Here is a 16,954-nt window from a genome sequence, read left to right on the forward strand (position 1 = left end):
GTGTCTGCGACTCTGCAACAAAAACAACACATTTCTTTTTTTTTAACGGGGATTTTCGATGGCTGATGTGACTCATCATTGGCACGAGGGATTAACTTGTCTTTCTTTATGGCAGTTTCATATTTTCGACTTCTCTTGGCACGCAAAGTGGTATGCTGGGATTAGACACCTGGCAACGACTAACAGTGCTGTGTGCATGATTTCACAGAGCAACTTCAAACTGGATGTTTTCTTGTGTTGTCTTCAGGTAAAGGAAACCAGCGTCGGATGGAGTTTGGGCTACATGCTCAGCATGTCCAACATGATCCCGTCTGAGGTGAAAGAAATTCCGCCGCTGACTGACCCCTTGTTTGCCGGCCTCATCTTTCTCTTCTCAGCACTAACCATCATAACTGTCATCTGCCTGTTCATCATTCTCATCCGCACCTGCTACTGACGGGACATGAGTCCCGAAAGGAACGTCTTTGTCAGAGTGAAGCTTTGATCACTGCTGTACGCCTGCAGGTATTTGGACAGTACTGCAGTAGCACGTACTGAATGTTTTCATTTACCTGCCTTCTAGTTCTGTTAGATTAGAAATACCGAAAACGAAATCCTGCCGGTTCACTTGTGTGTCTCTGAGCCAAGCTGGCCGCCGATGTTCCTCCACACGGCTCTAAAAAGATTTTATTTTGTATCTCAGGGAGACTCGGAAAGTAATGCGATGACACACATTTTTTTTTTTTTTTTTTTTTTTTTACATTTTGCAGATTGTACCAAGTTCCACTACATCAAATATGCTGTAAATTCTTCGAAGCTGTAATCGAATCGGGTTCTGAAACAACAAATACGACTGAGTTTGGAAAAAGTACCATAAATCCACCACAATGTGTAATTTCACACCACAGACACCATCAAAACAGAATCACAACTCGTCTCAACTTGTCTTTATTGTTACAAAAAAGGATTCATTCACTGATTACCATTAGTTTTATGTTGTGATACGATAAATCAGTGTTAAAAAAAGCCCATTCTCCATCTGTGGATTATTGTTTTAGCTGGATCCTGTATTTCTTCGTTCTTTAAAACAGTTGCTGGATTGTTTTCACAGACACATATGTCTGGTCAAACTTACCCTGAAGGTGGTTTGTTCACTGTAACTAAGATTCGATGACGGAGTTAAGCAGCATTGTTTGAGGAAATCTGCCCAACCATAGCTGCACCATTCTTCCTGGAGACCCTGATTGGGATTCATGCACTGACCATAAGAAGAGAACTCCGAACAGAGGAAATATATGATCAAGATTGTTTAGGGCCCCTTCACACACAGTGCGAATTTGGCTGAATTACGGCGAAACAGCACGAAACAGTTCAAATTAACGAATCACAAAAACATTGCGCCGACGGGCAGGTGTGTACGATCCTGCTGCAAAGGTGTCCTGCATGCTCATGCACAAACACAGTGCGAGCAACTGGACCATGTGTAACCACATCGCGCTGCTCCTGTGGAATAAACACAAAATAAAAACCAGCTGGTACCTGTGGAACCACATTGCACTGCTGCTGTGGAATAAATACAAAATAAAAACCAGGTGGTACTGGTGGAACCACATTGCGCCGCTGCTGTGGAATAAATACAAAATAAAAACCAGGTGGTACTGGTGGAACCACATTGCGCCGCTGCTGTGGAAAACAAACAAAAAAACATACATGCCAGCCTGAAACTTTACCATTGCGCTACTGTCGCTGGCCTGTAAATGGTGTGGGAAAATGCCTGAAATCAACAATGAGATGGACGTATTTAAAAAATTAAAAGCACACACCATAAAAAAACACCCTCGCACAGCGCACACTTTCAGCCGCTGGTGTGCGCAAATATTTGTAGCAACAGGTGTAAGAGGCGTTCGAGGCAGCTACAAATTTACATGTTTTGCATACGATTCCTACTTCATGCACACTTTGACCAAGTTCACACTATGTGTGAAGGGGCCCTTAGTGTATCCACTTACAGAGAAACACCGCTTCAGTTGTGTAGGAATAATTCTATTCTATTATTCATTTTAATATTTCTATATTTTAAGTGGTTCCCAGGTCCTTTGTGTACTAGTACTTACTCTGCTTATTAAGGAATAAATAATACAAACATATCAATAAGATCATTAATGCAATGACTACATAAAAGTTGCGACAGTGAAAGTAAAAAGGGCACATTTGTTCTTTTCATTGGTTTCTGCTTTTGGAATTTACACAGATTCAGGGTGGAGAGGAACAGGTTTTTTAAAAAAGATGTTAAATTTAAGCTATAGTTTACCAGAAGGCACGTGTGGAGGCTCAAGCGTATATTTGAGCTCTTATTTAATATTAAAATCCTTCCGTGTTCCACTACACCAAAAAAACGACACTGAAGATGCACTTGACAAAGTTGCACTATGTACAGTTTCTCCAATCACAGCCAGAGAAGCCTATTCTCCTTCAGAGGTATGTGCGTCTTGGGTTTCCTTCTGCATTCCATTATTTTGGTATATCATGTTGTATAGATTTGTTTTCAGTGTGATATTCAAGGGCATAATTGTAGAAATTTCAACATAGAAAAGCCTAAATAAAAGAAATAAAGTGCATAAAAGCTGAAGGGTGCCCAAACATTCGCATGCCACTGTTTGAATTAATCTAAGTAATTGCACTGACTGCATCCGGTTCACATGCGCGGTGTTGGAACTTTACCACAAAGCAGTGGGTGTGTTTCAGTAAGTACTCCGTACATACTGAAAACCTCGATTGATTATATGTGGCCATGCAACGTGCCATGAATCTGTTTAGTTTACATTCTATTTAGTGATATAATCAGAGTTTATGAAGGTAAAAATACATCTGCTGAGTTTTTATCAGAATATTATACAACTAATAAATGTTTGAGTGTAATGGTGAGAATATTTTAAACAGTTGAAATGAGTATTTGGTTTTTGTTTTTTTGTTTTTATATGACACCTAAATAAATCCTTGTCATTTCATATTTCACTTAAAATTAAACAAGTGGAAAAAGTACTACATCGGCTTTCCTCGGTCCAGCGTAAAATCTCACAGTGGGAATTTGAGAGCCCTTCTATGGCCAACAGAGATGTCCCTGAGAACACTGCGCAAGTTTCTAATCGCCTTATGGCATACCGGATTTAGCTTCCTTGTATCATGGATGTAATTTTAAGAAAAGGTAGTGGAGTCATTCAGTGGAGAGAAACATCTGTAATAAAAAATGAATGATAAATAGAAGCAAACTGCACAAAAATAATAACATAAATCATTTGGTGGGACAGATAACCAATGCCATGTGACATACAATCCACTAATCAAATGACAAGGATCTGTTTGTTATGTGATAGAACTTATTCCATGTTTGTGCTGTTTTCAGATACACTTATTTTCCCTTTCGTATGGCTAGCATACTGGCATAGTATGCTTCTATGCTTTTTACTCTTTTAATTCATTTTATTAGTAAATGGAGCATGCCGCGGCCTCAACTTTATCAAAACTCTGGGTCATTTAATGAAGCTTAGGGCTAGTGGCCGGTGATCACCTTAGTATTTCTTCTGTTTTTTCTTGTTGCTTAATGCTGACAAATTACACAGTATTTGTTGTCTTTCTGATGCATGATTCTGCTTTTTTTCTCTTCTCTGTGTTTGAGGTGCGGCTCCATCCAGAACTGGGTGTGGTATCTGTTCCAGAAACCGTCCTGTGCACCGGCAACATTTCCTGTATGTTCGTTTTGTGAATTGTTCTGTAATTTATGTCTGTAGCATGGCCCAAGCAGAGGGTCACCCCTTTGAGTCTGGTCTTTGAGTCCCTTTGAGGTTTCTTCCTCAGAGGGAGTTTTTCCTTACCACTGTTGCTCTGGGGGTTGGTAAGGTTAGATCTATACTTGTGTGAAGTGCCTTGAGGCAACTCTGTGATTTGGCGCAATATAAATGAAAATAATTTGAAATATTATCTGTGATGATTAATTAGCTCTGCCAGTGTCAGATTGGTGGGGGTCCACAGTTATGGTCCACAGGTGTGATTAAATATAGTAAAGGTCTTGCATAAATAAAGGCTGATTGATGAACGATGCTGCATGCACAGTTAGAAGATGTCCAGCATTTGAAATAAAACTTGTGCATTAAAACAATGATTAGAGTCAGTATTTAGCTTCCTAGACTGCCTTAGAATGCAGGATAAAGACAAATTCCAGGGGGCATGCCACCTGAAGGTGGACCTGCCACTATCTGCTCAGACATTTTTTTGTGGTCGCTGATTGTTGTTTGTGTGTTTGTCAGCAGAGTATCTCCGCAAGTTCAGCAGAAATCATGTGGAAGGGTGGATCTTGGTTTCGGTAAGACTTGATTAGTTGTTTAATTTGCCACATTCAAATCGACATCTGCCTCAAACCCTAAGCATCTCCTCTGTAAACCAAGATCCACTCTTCCACAAAATCCCATTAACATCCCCTCATAATGTGAGATCTTCTGCAGAGGGTTTGGTTTCGGTGGAGCAATGTGCTCTGTGGAGTAAGCAAAGTAACATACAAGTGCAAAAAAAAAAACAAACAAACAAAAAAAAAAAAACACAGGAAAAGGTGACCAATAGTTTCAGAAATACTGTTTTCATGATTACTACCCAATTTATAAATAACCGTTTTATGCTTGTAGATAAGACAGTCTATACATTTTCATTGCCTGAATCTAATGTGCAGAAAATGAAGACTGTGGAGACTGAGTTATTTTGCCGTGTACATAACTAATTTTTTTGTGTGTATTTATTCAACAACATAACACCACTAACAGCTTGACTGATCAGTGATGCAAAATCCAGGTTTACAAAAAAGGAAATGGAAATGTTCAGCGGTCACAGGAACTGAAATAATTTACATCACACAGCTACTTTGGAGAAAATAAATGTCTCTGCCCTGGAGTGATTTTGCATGACTGTAATGTGACACACTGACTGTAAAAAACAAACAAACAAAAAAAACCCTTTCTCTGCATATTAAACTTATATTCTAATTGTGTCTCTGGCTGTTTGTTCTGTGACATGTGGGCAACTAAAATAAAAAAAAATCAAATTAACTGAGTTCTCTCACATTTTGTTTCATAATAAATGGTGGAATTAGTAACTTGCTGTTAAAATAAAATATATTTAATGAATATATGAAAAATTAAAGCATACAAAGCTGGTCAAGTCTGCACACTCACTTCTCTTAATTTATACTATAGCGGCCTCTAGTGGTTTTAGGTGGAACCTGCAGAGCACACAATACAGAATGTCTGTTTTTTTTTTAAACTTTTATTGAAAGAGTTTTCTAAAAAGGAAACAAAAAAGACATTTTCAAACTACAGCAATAACCAATGGTTCTACAGACACTCCAGAATCACAATTTTATAGGACACAGGAGGCATGAATTCAAGCAAATAAAAAAATAGTCATCAAAGTATTTTTGTTGCATCTTCTTTTACACACCTGTACAAAAAGATCTCATAAATATGATTTTCTTCTCATTTTGACCTACTCGCTTTTTCAACTGTCAAATTATTTTCAAAATAGATTCATGATTTTGTTTCTCGTTAGCTTCTTTTAACTGGTGGAAGAACAGGTGGGCGTGGCCTAATGGTGTGACCTCACAGCCAGCTTAATTTAAAAACTTTTTTTTTTAACATCCATCATATATACCTGCTTTATCCTGTGGATGGTCACTGCAGGTATCTCAGCTTGGACTGGTGGCCACAGACTCCACATAGACAGACCTCAGGTGAGAATCAAACCCACAACCTTCAAGCAAAGAGGAAACACTTCCAGCCACTGAGCCACCATCAAGCATCTTTGTGTCCTTACCTGTCGCTATTGCTCATCTTTATCCTGTCTAATAATTCAGCTTCTAATGGATGCAAAATTGAGCCAAATTTGTAATTTTTGCCAGAAAAGTCTTAAAGGGGTCATATTGTCCTCATCAGTAAACAATTATTAATGTTTGGAGCCAAAAACACCTCACAGAGACTGAGGTTATCACCCCCGCCCAAAAAAAAACCCCTGAAAAATGTTCTCCTTTCTGAACAATTATCGATATTCGGGGGTTTATAAATCGCTGCGGCATTGACATCTGTCCCAACACTCACAACATCAACTACATTTTTTAAAAGTCCTTAGTTTAAAATGTTTTCAACCATAAAGTTATGCATAATTAGGGGTGTGGTTTCTTCGCGTGACAGCTCGTGTGATGCATCTGTGAGCCGAGACCCAGCTCAGAGCAGCGGTTGCTTGGGCGCCACTAGCTGTCGCTGCTGTGGAGGACTGCATCTGTCATTTAGAACATTTTATTATAAATACCTATAATAATATGGCTTTTGTGTTGTTCCTTCTTCTAACGGATCATGTAAGATGTTTGTGCTCCAGTATTTGAGTGAAATTATTCTGTGAGTCGGATTCATTTGGATGACAACGCTGTGAGCAGTTTGACTGTGCAGACAGACTCTGTGGGCATGTCTGACTGTGCAGACAGACTCTGTGGGCGTGTCACATATCTGCTTTAAAACAAGCCATTTCAGAACAACATTTTGCACAAAGAAGGAGCGTATCGACATGCACGGCCACAGATTTATAGGAGTTTGACCATGATTACCACTGAACCAAATTTTTTTAACTGTTAAACATGTAGAAGATTTTGCACCATATGACCCCTTTAATCCTCTCTTCAAAAGGTGAATCAATGGAGGCACTCCAGTTCATTCACACACAATCAACCCAAAACCACTTTGCTCCACAATACTGAAACGTATGTAGCAGCTCTCAAATTTTAATTTTCAAAAAAGGCAATACATAAAAAACAAACAAAAAAACAGAGAATTTATCCTTAACATAACAAGATGTAATGTAGCTTCAGTTTCCTGTTGTTCAACAGAATTATTGGCCCGTCATACTGAGATCGTTCTGACCGCCGACAGTTTAAATGGCTTGATGCTGTTTGCTCTGAATCTAAAATTCGTTATATTTAAACATTTGTGAGTGGGCATTTATGATGTGAGATACAATACTGCAGTCTGACGAGATCTGTTCAAGAGGTGCATTCATAGGAGGGTTGCAATAATACTGTGCTGAAAAAACGTGGGTGGAACATGTTTTTGACATTTATGGTAAAGCACAATTACTTTTTCATGTAAGTTTAAGTTAACCAGCCCCCTAATCAAAATTTAAACACTGGTATCTGTTTACAATAAAACTATGAACCAGCAAAAACCCCTGCCATGATGTGGGTGAAAATCCAGTGCTGGATGACCTCATGATCTAATCAGTAAGGTCACTGGGTACCAAGCAGGTGCCTTGGATTTAGATGCAGGTTGTGTCAAAAAAAAAAAAAGTGCCATAATTAACATACAAATCAGGTCACTGTTGCTATGGTGACTGTTTTCCCACTGGGACTATCCATTACAGTTTGGTTACTTTGGGCCCAAGGGCTTTGGAGATACGGATGCAGAAACATTGATTCACACCTTTTTTCATCTAGAATTGTTTACTGCAATGTTCTGTTTTCTGGCTTGAAATACACCAGCAATAGGGGCATCAAATAGTTCAGAATGCTGCAGCAAGAGTTTAACCCAGAGAAGAAACCAGATTACTTGGCCACTGGTCTCTGTTCACTGGCTCCCTGTCCATCTGAGGCCTGACTTTAAGGTACGGTTGTTGAGATATAAAATTATTCATGGACTAGGGCCTTCATACTTGGCTGATTTATTTTACACCCTATGTACTGGCCCATGCTGCGCACGCTCAGGATCAAGGACTAGTATGTGTTCTGAGGGTGAAGAAGAAGTCGGCAGGTCAGAGAGCTTTTTCTTATCGTGCACCCTTAATGTGGAACAGTTTGCTGATCGAGATAAGGCAGTCTGATTCTGTGGACTTAAATCAAGGCTGAAGATGCATTTTTTTCTCTGTTGACTAACTGATACTGTTTTACTGGTGTTGTCTTGTATAAGACTGGGTTTACAGTAAAGTATTAGTACCTGTCATTGGTCCCCTGCTGTTACTTATGACGATTCCTCTTGCCAGTCACATTCTTGTTTTATCTGACTGACAACATTTTAACCTGTTTTATACATATCAACAACCAAAAGCCTAGATAGATGATCTGAAGCATATACTGATCAGCAGAATATCTGTGAATGATTGCTAGGAGCGATTTCATAATGAAGTCACACAGACGTGATATGATGAAGACGTGTATTTAGTTCTAAATTTATACTGAGGTGGGTAGAGTGCACAGAGTATGCACTTCATTGAAAGTTGAGAGGCTTTGACAAGTTAGAAGAGCTTATGGATCTTTCATTACCAATTAATTAATAATCTGAGTGAGTATAGGGGAAGCCCCTATACTCACAGTGGATCAGAAATGTTTTGTGGCAGCATAAACACATTATGCAAAGGTTTAGGTCATTCTATTGTGGATTTTATACAGCAAGTTATTGTTTATAAGGCTGTATTATTTATGTCTCCCTAAGTGTAATTTATAGGTGTTTAAAATCAATTTTAAAATTTTTGATTCGCTGTGCCCCAGACACTAATTCACGGGGAACAGAGAATCAACTTAGAATATAATGAAAAAACACGCTTCTAAAGATTTCTTCAAAATTATTAGACATAATGGGCCTCATGTATCAACGTGCGTACGGCGATATTTGAGCGTATATGGGGTGTACGCCAAAACGGCTGCGCTACTTGGCATTTATCAATGTGGTTGTTGGCGTACGCTGCACTGAAAATATACACCAGGTCGAGAGGTGGTGTAAATTATACACCAAAATGAACCAGCGCTGGAATCCACATAAAAATGAAAATGATCAACATGATAAACAGTGCCATTATACAAATCAATGCATATGTTACATAAATAACACTTTACTGATTATACTACATAATAATCAATACAAATCCCGCTTTTGCGGGATTGCTGGTCTATCGAGCACGATCCGTGGCCACAGCGCTGACCGCAAAGAAAGAGCTGCTCGCCTTTTTCAGACTTCGAGCCTGGAGCCAGAGCAGCACTGAGCTTAACTTTATGTGGTAGGATCGTTTTAGACTATGAAATTGATCATTACAACTGTAGTGTTCTCATTCCCTTCGCAATCAGGTTTTGTTGTCTCCATTTGTTTGTTACAATAAAATAAAGAAATACATTTTAAGAATAAAGAAATCTGAAAAATTAGGCGTATCTTATTAATTGAGCGAGCAAATATCCACGTCAAGAATTATTGACATGTGAAAAGAGAATACAGTGGTCCCTCTCTATAACGCTGTTCACTTTTCACGGCGTCGTCGTTTCGCGGAGTTTTTAGTCCAATTTTGCATGCCTTTTTTTTTTTTACAGTGTTCTGTGTTCTGGGTGTGTTTATAAGAATCTTCTCGCCCAGAAGAAAAAACAGCACCAACAACTACTCTTAACTGTGTTTGTCACTCGGAAACAGACACCTGCAGCCAGGTGTGAGTGGAAAAAGGCGCCGTGCCAGGACACAGAGGCGCGATCTGTGACATACTGGTGAGTCACTATTAATAATTTCTTATGTGTCCGACCTCGTACGTTGATCGTTAAAATTAAATTTGTTAGTTCTAAAAGCCATCATAATTATTTATAGGAAAACGTTCTATTTTTATTTCTCAAACAAATGTTTGGGCCTGAAAACAGTTTGGTCTTATTTTTCTAATAAGGTTTGAACTTTGAGAGTGTTTACACACGAGAGAAAAGTGAGAAAATGTTCATGCTTGATTGAGAAAGTGTATAAAGTAGGGGTTTTACAGCTTTGAAACGTCTATAATAATTGTAAAAAATAACGCTGACTACGTCGCGGTTTCGCGTATTACGGGCTATTTTTAGAACGTAACTCCCGCGATAAACGAGGGACCACTGTAACACTTTTTTGATTATACTACAAAACAATTAATACGACGGCCGCTTTTGACGCTCTATTGGCACGCATCGTGATTGGTCGAGTTCTTTTTCTTTGCCATCTTCCTGGCTTCCATGTCGTAAAATGAGGGTGTGTCTGAAGCGGAGTCTGAATATTTATGGGCGTGTTTATTATAATTACGATTGTTTTCACCCGCCGCATTTATCAAGGTCACGTCAGGCGTACGCCGGAAATGGGCAGGTGTGCACTGCTTGATACATGTCACGGCAACTTTGGTGTACTTCAAATTTACACCGTAAATTTACGCCACAAGTGCGCAACTTTGATACATGAGGCCCATTGTGATGCATATACAAACTATAATCCAGCAAACCAGCTATGTAATGTGTGAGTGTCTTATATAGTGATATAAGTCCTTTAGAAAGGACTTATATCACGATATCCTTTAGATCCTCGGTTCAAATCCCAGCCTGACTGGAAAATCACTAAGGGCCCCTGGGCAAGGTCTTTAATCCCCTATTGCTCCCGGTGTGTAGTGAACGTCTTGGATGGCAGGTGAATGTGAGGCATTATTTGTAAAGCGCTATATAAATGCAGTCCATTTTATATACACAAATTATATACCAAAAAGGTATAGTTTGGACTATCTATGAATGTTATGGAGTTATGGGGTAAAAACAACAAGAATGGTGACAAAGGTCAATTTCAGTTTGTACAGGGGTCAAAAGTTAAAGTTGCTCCAATTTTGGTAAAAAGTGGTGCAAATTATTGGTTGAAATAATAGGATTAATAAATGAAATAGTTTTGACTGTGTTGAATGCTTGGTCTGCAAGGTAAAGGTAGAGCAATGTCGACGTCCATTGGATTCTATGACGTGACATATGTTACCCTGTAACATGATAACTAAGCATGCCACATAGTGCAAACTATTCCTTTTTAAAACCCTATTAACTCAACCAATAATTTGCATCACATTTTACAATATTTAGAGTAACTTTAACATCTGACCCCTGTACAAACTAATGCTGACCTTTGTTTCCATTCTTGCTGTTTTTACCCCATAACTCCACAACATTCAGCCATAGATAGTCCAAACTATACCTTTTTGGTATCGTTGTGATCAGACAAATAATGTGGTATAGCTTTCAATATGATTGAAACATTTTTAAATTTTGACCTCTGTGTAATTCTTCAATTGACCCCTACCTTGCCGCCTACTGAAAATTCAAGTGGCTACTCAGTTTTTTCAAAAGAGTAATGTCTAAGGAGTATTTGTGCCAACTTTGGTGCTTCTTTCCAGATTTGAAGGATTCCTCTGTAAATATTCTGTTATCTGCTGCACTATCAGTTGGACAGGGTAGTCTTCTAACTAATTTAACAATTTTTTGGACCACCTTTCCTCTGTTGTGGAAACTAAATACAAAGACACTGACATCTACAAAATTTACTTTGACAGGAAAAAACTGACTTCACTTGCCACTTAGTTTTACCCTTAATGTATCCAAAAACAAAACACTAATTTATAAGGGGGATGTCTTTATGCAGGGCAGCACGGTGGCTTGGTGGTTAGCACTGTTGCCTCACAGTGAGAAGGTCATAGGTTCAATTCCCACCTGTGGCCTTTCTGTGTGGAGTTTGCATGTTCTCCCCGTGTTTGCGTGGGTTTCCTCCGGGTGCTCTGGTTTCCTCCCACATCCAAAGACATGCGGGTTAGGTGGATTGGAATCTTTAAATTGTCCATAGGTGTGTGAGTGGGTGTGGATGTGTTTGTTTGTCTGTTTGTGGCTCTGCGACAGACTGGCGTCCTGCCCTGGGTGTGCCCCGCATCACTCTCTATGACTGCTGGGATAGGCTTCAGCCCCCCACGACCCTTGATTGGACTAAGCGGTTGAAAATGAGTGTGTGTGTATGCATAAAAATATGGCATAACTGCTGCAATATATATATAGTTTTGCAGATATAGCTACTGATTCACCATGCCCCAGTTTCCCCTACATATACTTTTCACTCTGAATTAATTTAAGAAAACACCAAATAAATTAAACCGTGCACCAATTTCTTGTTTGTTTGTTTTTTTCGTCTCCATTTTTTTTCTTTTCTGTTCTGTTCAAGATGTATGCGGTACAATCTTTCTGCCTCAGAAAAGAAACAGTTCTGTGAAAGCCCAATACTGACACGACAATCATGTCAGTGATGGCTCTATGCAAATATCTGGCCACAGCTGTACAGTATGCTGTGTATTGTGTTCCTTGAAACAATATAGTATGTGATTATTGCAACCCTCCTATAAAAATGAACATTTGTCCAATGTGAATAGCCTTGTCTCTGCCTTAGGACAGATGCAGCTATGACCAACCCAATCTCACGTCATCTCGTGATGCCATCACAAAAAGTAAATTAATCTATGGTTTGTGATACCGTCACAAATATGTGCTTTTCGTGATGGCAGCACAAATTAATCTCGTGACGGGAGCACGAAATGCAGGGTGGCAGGGAGGGGGGGTGTCTGGTTTTGGTTAGGGTTAGAGGAAGGGGTTAGGGTTAGAAATAGTAAAATAAAAAATAAAACATGTCTCGAGCACAAAAAAAGCACGAGATTGGCCTGGATATGACAAGTACAAATGTGTTTTATTGGGGGTTGAACATCAACTTGTTCCTAATAATATGTCTACCAGACTGCAGGGGGCGTAGTTTGTCTGCAGATGCTGCAACACCATGTTGGATCATCACTGTTCTCTTGTGTGGCAAAACAAAAACTTTAGGTCAAGGCGATTTTGTTTTCAGTCAGTATTACAATCTTCTCATATGAGCAGGGGTGGTGGCCAAGTGGTTAATGCGCTTGGTTTCAGTTCGGAAGGTTCTGGGTTCAAATCCCACCCCTGCCACATTTCTCCATGTAATGTGGAGTTGCGTCAGGAAGGGCATCCGGCATAAAACCTGTGCCAAATCAACATGCAGATCCACCTTGGATTTGCTGTGGCAACCCCGAGTGCAAACAAGGGAGCAGCCGAAGGGACTTACTACTATTACAATCTTCTCATATGTTCAATGGCAAGACAAGCAAGAAAATCTCAGTTTCAGAAGTGAAAAATGAACAGAAAACAAACAAAGTAGATTTCTTCACTGCCTAGTTTCTTCATCTTTGGTATAAAATATGCCACCTGTAGGCTGCGTTTGAGCAACAGTTAAGAAAGACTCAAGAAACTGTCAACAGTTTGACTAAAACTATTGCTTTTTTTGCACATTTAAAAATCCTATTTTTCCTTAATTTTTTTTTCCATGTCAGTTTCCTTTTATTTATTTTTTTATTTCAATTTTATTTTTTCATTTACTTATTTTTGCAGTGAGACACACGTGGCAGACAAAGCAAAAATGTATCCAAGCTGAAAAGGCTGCAAGCAAAAACAATGAAGTAAAAAACACGAATGTGAATCCCGTGATTAAAACAAACGGCCTTTTCAGGAAGCAGCGGAGTCACTCTTCCCACTACTAAGTTAAAGGTTTTTTTTTCCCGACCAACATCAATGGCACTGAACCACATAATTTAAAAACCTTCAAACACAACCTTATTTTCTTTAACCTGTACAGATATCTTTGTCGATTTAATCTCCATAGCTCTGGGAACTGTGAAACTCCCAAAAACTCCTTTTTAAGTTTTTTTTATATATATTTTTTAATAATTCAACACTATGGAGACATTTCTCCCAAAGTTTGAGAAAATTAAGGCAATAAAGATTTATGAAAACACTGATTTTGTAGAAACTACAGAAAAAGGAATGAAAATAATGTAGCTTAATATCAAAGGAAGACGGCCATTTTTTCTATGTAGATTTTTCTTCCTTCCTTATTTAGTAAAAAAAAAAAAAAAAAAAAGAAAAAAGTCTGAAAATCTACCTGCACATTCAAATGTTCTTTTTTTTCTATACAGCTTCTTTGTTGACTTTCACTCTGTTGTCTTTTTTTTTTTCTCTTGGAGGCAAAGTTCTGCTGTGAAACAATAAAGTCAAAGTTGCAGACGGCAATTCCTCACATTGTCCTCACACCATCATTTTTTTTTCTATCTTCTGCCTTTTTCTCTGCACAACGGGGTAAGAAATATAGGTTTGTTTGTTTTTTTTACTCCATTTCTTCTTTTATTTGGTGCCTGTGGCCCTGTGCACAGTGGAAGCATTCTCGCCTCAGTGTTGTCCGTGTCACCTTTTTTTTGTCCTGTAATTTTACTCCTCTGTGTGACTTCGGCGTTTCAGTGCAGCCCTTCTGAAGGCAATGCAAAGAATCCGACCGATCTCATTATCTAAAGGAGACAGAAAAACTGCAAGTCAGTGAAACACAAGTAACCGATGAAACTTCGGAGCATTTTAGAGTCTGAAGAGAAACCAGCAGAATCTGATGTCAGAAGCAGAAAAATAGAAGACAACATTTGGTAACATTATTAAATGCTTTGACTACACTCAAAACTACACTCGACATGATTGCGCCACCTGTGTTAAAACTGCACTCCCCTAAAACACAGTCACCTTGGTTCAATGATTACCTGCGTGACCTCAAGCATACAAAGGCTACAAAGAAGGACCTATTACTCTGATTTCATCAACAAAAACAAGCATAACTCAAAGTTCTTGTGGCAACACTTATTCATGAACATCCTGGATTACTTTGAGAAGAAAATAGAAGACATTAGGTTAAACATATGCCAGCATGCCCTAACTCAGCCACTAGGCCCTGCTATTGAGGTGGGTGCCATTACTGAGGTATTACCTAGATTTACAGAATTTGATAGTATCTCACTAGGAATGCTGACGAAACTCGTAACGTCAACAAAAAGCACAACCTGTTTATTTGATCCTATACCAACAAAACTGTTTAAGACCTGTGGCCCACTCTTGGGCCAACTGTGCTGGAAATTATTAATCTTTCTTTATCTTCTGGATCTGTTCCTAAATGTTTCAAATCTGCAGTGATTAAACCATTACTTAAGAAACCTAATCTTGACCCCAGTGTACTGAAGATCTATCGGCCGATATCAAATCTATCATTTTGCTCTAAAATTCTGAAAAAAGTGGTGTCACGGCAGCTCATGGTCTGTCTTACTGAGAATAATCTCTTTGAGCCACTGCAGTCTGCTTTTAGAAAATATCATTCCACAGACACGGCTCTCACTAAAGTGGTGAATGATCTTCTGCTTACGATGGATTCAGACACCACTACGGTTCTGGTGCTGTTAGATCTCAGTGCTGCATTTGATACTGTGGATCATCATATTCTACTTGATAGGCTGGAGAATCATTTTGGGATTACTGGGAGTGCCCTTGCATGGCTGACGTCATACTTGACCAGTCGTTCTCACTGTGTTTTGTACAGTAACACTACTTCTAACCTTAGTGACGTGAAATTTGGGGTTCCACAGGGGTCCATCTTAGGCCCCCTGCTTTTCTCCCTTTATATAGTGCCCCTTGGGCACATATCGCGGCATTTTGGGATTACCTTTCACTGCTATGCTGAGGATACTCAATTATACATGCCAATAACTGCTGGTAATCTCGTTCACATAAAATCCTTAGAAGATTGCCTTGCAGCAGTGAGAATCAGAAACTTCCTACTTTTAAACTCTGATAAGACTGAAATGATAGTTCTTGGTCCAGTGAGACATCAGCATCAATTTGACCAGCTAACGCTTAACCTAGGCTCGTGTATCATACATCACACTGACAATGAGGAACCTCGGGGTAATTTTTGATCCTACATTGTCCTTTGACCTCCACATTAGAAATATTACAAAGACTGCTTTTTTCCACCTGCGAAATATAGCGAAGATTCGTCCCATCCTTCTATGGTTGATGCTGAGACCCTGATCCATGCATTTATCTCTTCTAGATTGGACTACTACAATGTTTTATTTTCTGGTTTACCGCAGTCCAGCATTAGGGCTCTCCAATTGGTTCAAAATGCTGCAGCCAGACTTTTGACATGAAGCAGAAAGTTCGGCCACATTAGGTAGGTAAGGTTCTGCTACTAGCCTATAAAATTGTTCATGGACTGGCACCTCCCTACCTAGCTGACCTAATTAAACCTTATGTACCGGTCCGGCCTTTGCGTTCTCAGGGTGCCGGACTACTTTGTGTCCCTAGGGTGAATAAGAAGTCTGCGGGTCACAGAGCTTTCTCTTATCGTGCCCCTGTTCTGTGGAATGATCTCCCTGCATCAATAAAACAGTCAGATTCTGTGGAGACTTTCAAGTTCAGACTTGAGACGCACATATTTTCCCTTTCGTATAGCTAGCATGCTGGCATAGTTTTGTTTTACGCTTTTTACTCTTTTAACCCTCTGGGGTCGACGCCGTCGTATACAATGGCTAAGACGAAGCTTTACTGAATTATAAATAACTTTTGAATGATATGAGATAGAAACATACTTTTTTTTTTTGCTGAAAATTTAACTCCGCAGACTTTCAAGCCAGACATCGGCCATCTTTGTACTCCTCATAGAAGCTGTGTGCGCAATGTGAGTGTCCAATCGGAATTGTTTCACCGTCATATTGGTTTTTCAAAATCCAATTGTAGGGCAGATTTACCTCACGTGAAAAGCCAAAGATCGTTTTCAGGAGTGATATGTTACTAGCTGGCCCATTTGAATAGCCCCCTGGGTGTTCCAGTGAGTACATACTATTAGTACATACTCAGTGCACCATTACGCACAGCGATCAGTGAAAGCAGGAGCAGACGGAGAGCCTCTGATGACAATCTCACGTGCTCAAACAAAGAGTGTGTAACTATCAGGATTGCTCCACTACTTTGCATGTGAACGTTACTGGATAACTCTGTTGCTTTCTCTGCGTTTACCATATCAGTGGACAACAAAACGCATAGACCATTTTGTATATATTGTTCAAACTGTGCATTTGTGTTTATTGTTTGAACCCTTTTGTTGTCTTTCACACAAGACCTCAAATTATCTTTATAAAGTGTCAAAACAGTTGTTTATTATAGTTTGCTGTGTGTTTTGAATAAATGTGTGTGGAAAATTATTTTTCGCTTTATTTTTTCCTTGCCTATTTTTGA

General features: G+C 39.2%; 2 protein-coding genes across 4 annotated transcripts in view; one reads left to right on the forward strand and one right to left on the reverse strand.

The window, feature by feature from the left end:
* entpd3 (ectonucleoside triphosphate diphosphohydrolase 3) overlaps positions 1–1,538 on the forward strand; it is a 31,173-nt gene extending 29,635 nt beyond the window's left edge. The window contains exon 10 of one of the 2 annotated variants that reach the window (XM_034175277.1): positions 248–1,538. In XM_034175277.1, the coding sequence (XP_034031168.1) occupies positions 248–436 (189 nt within the window). In that variant the 3' untranslated portion in view covers positions 437–1,538. The remainder of the gene's footprint in view (positions 1–247) is intronic. The other variant, XM_034175278.1, reaches the window with a different exon arrangement.
* Positions 1,539–13,187: 11,649 nt separating this feature from the next.
* The window catches only part of LOC117514716 (RNA-binding motif, single-stranded-interacting protein 3-like), a 459,452-nt gene continuing 455,685 nt past the window's right edge, over positions 13,188–16,954 (reverse strand). For both annotated transcript variants that reach the window (XM_034175281.1, XM_034175279.1), the window contains exon 14: positions 13,188–14,190. In XM_034175281.1, the coding sequence (XP_034031172.1) occupies positions 14,187–14,190 (4 nt within the window). In that variant the 3' untranslated portion in view covers positions 13,188–14,186. The remainder of the gene's footprint in view (positions 14,191–16,954) is intronic.

Source organism: Thalassophryne amazonica, chromosome 7, assembly GCF_902500255.1.
Source record: "Thalassophryne amazonica chromosome 7, fThaAma1.1, whole genome shotgun sequence".
Lineage (NCBI taxonomy): Eukaryota > Metazoa > Chordata > Actinopteri > Batrachoidiformes > Batrachoididae > Thalassophryne > Thalassophryne amazonica.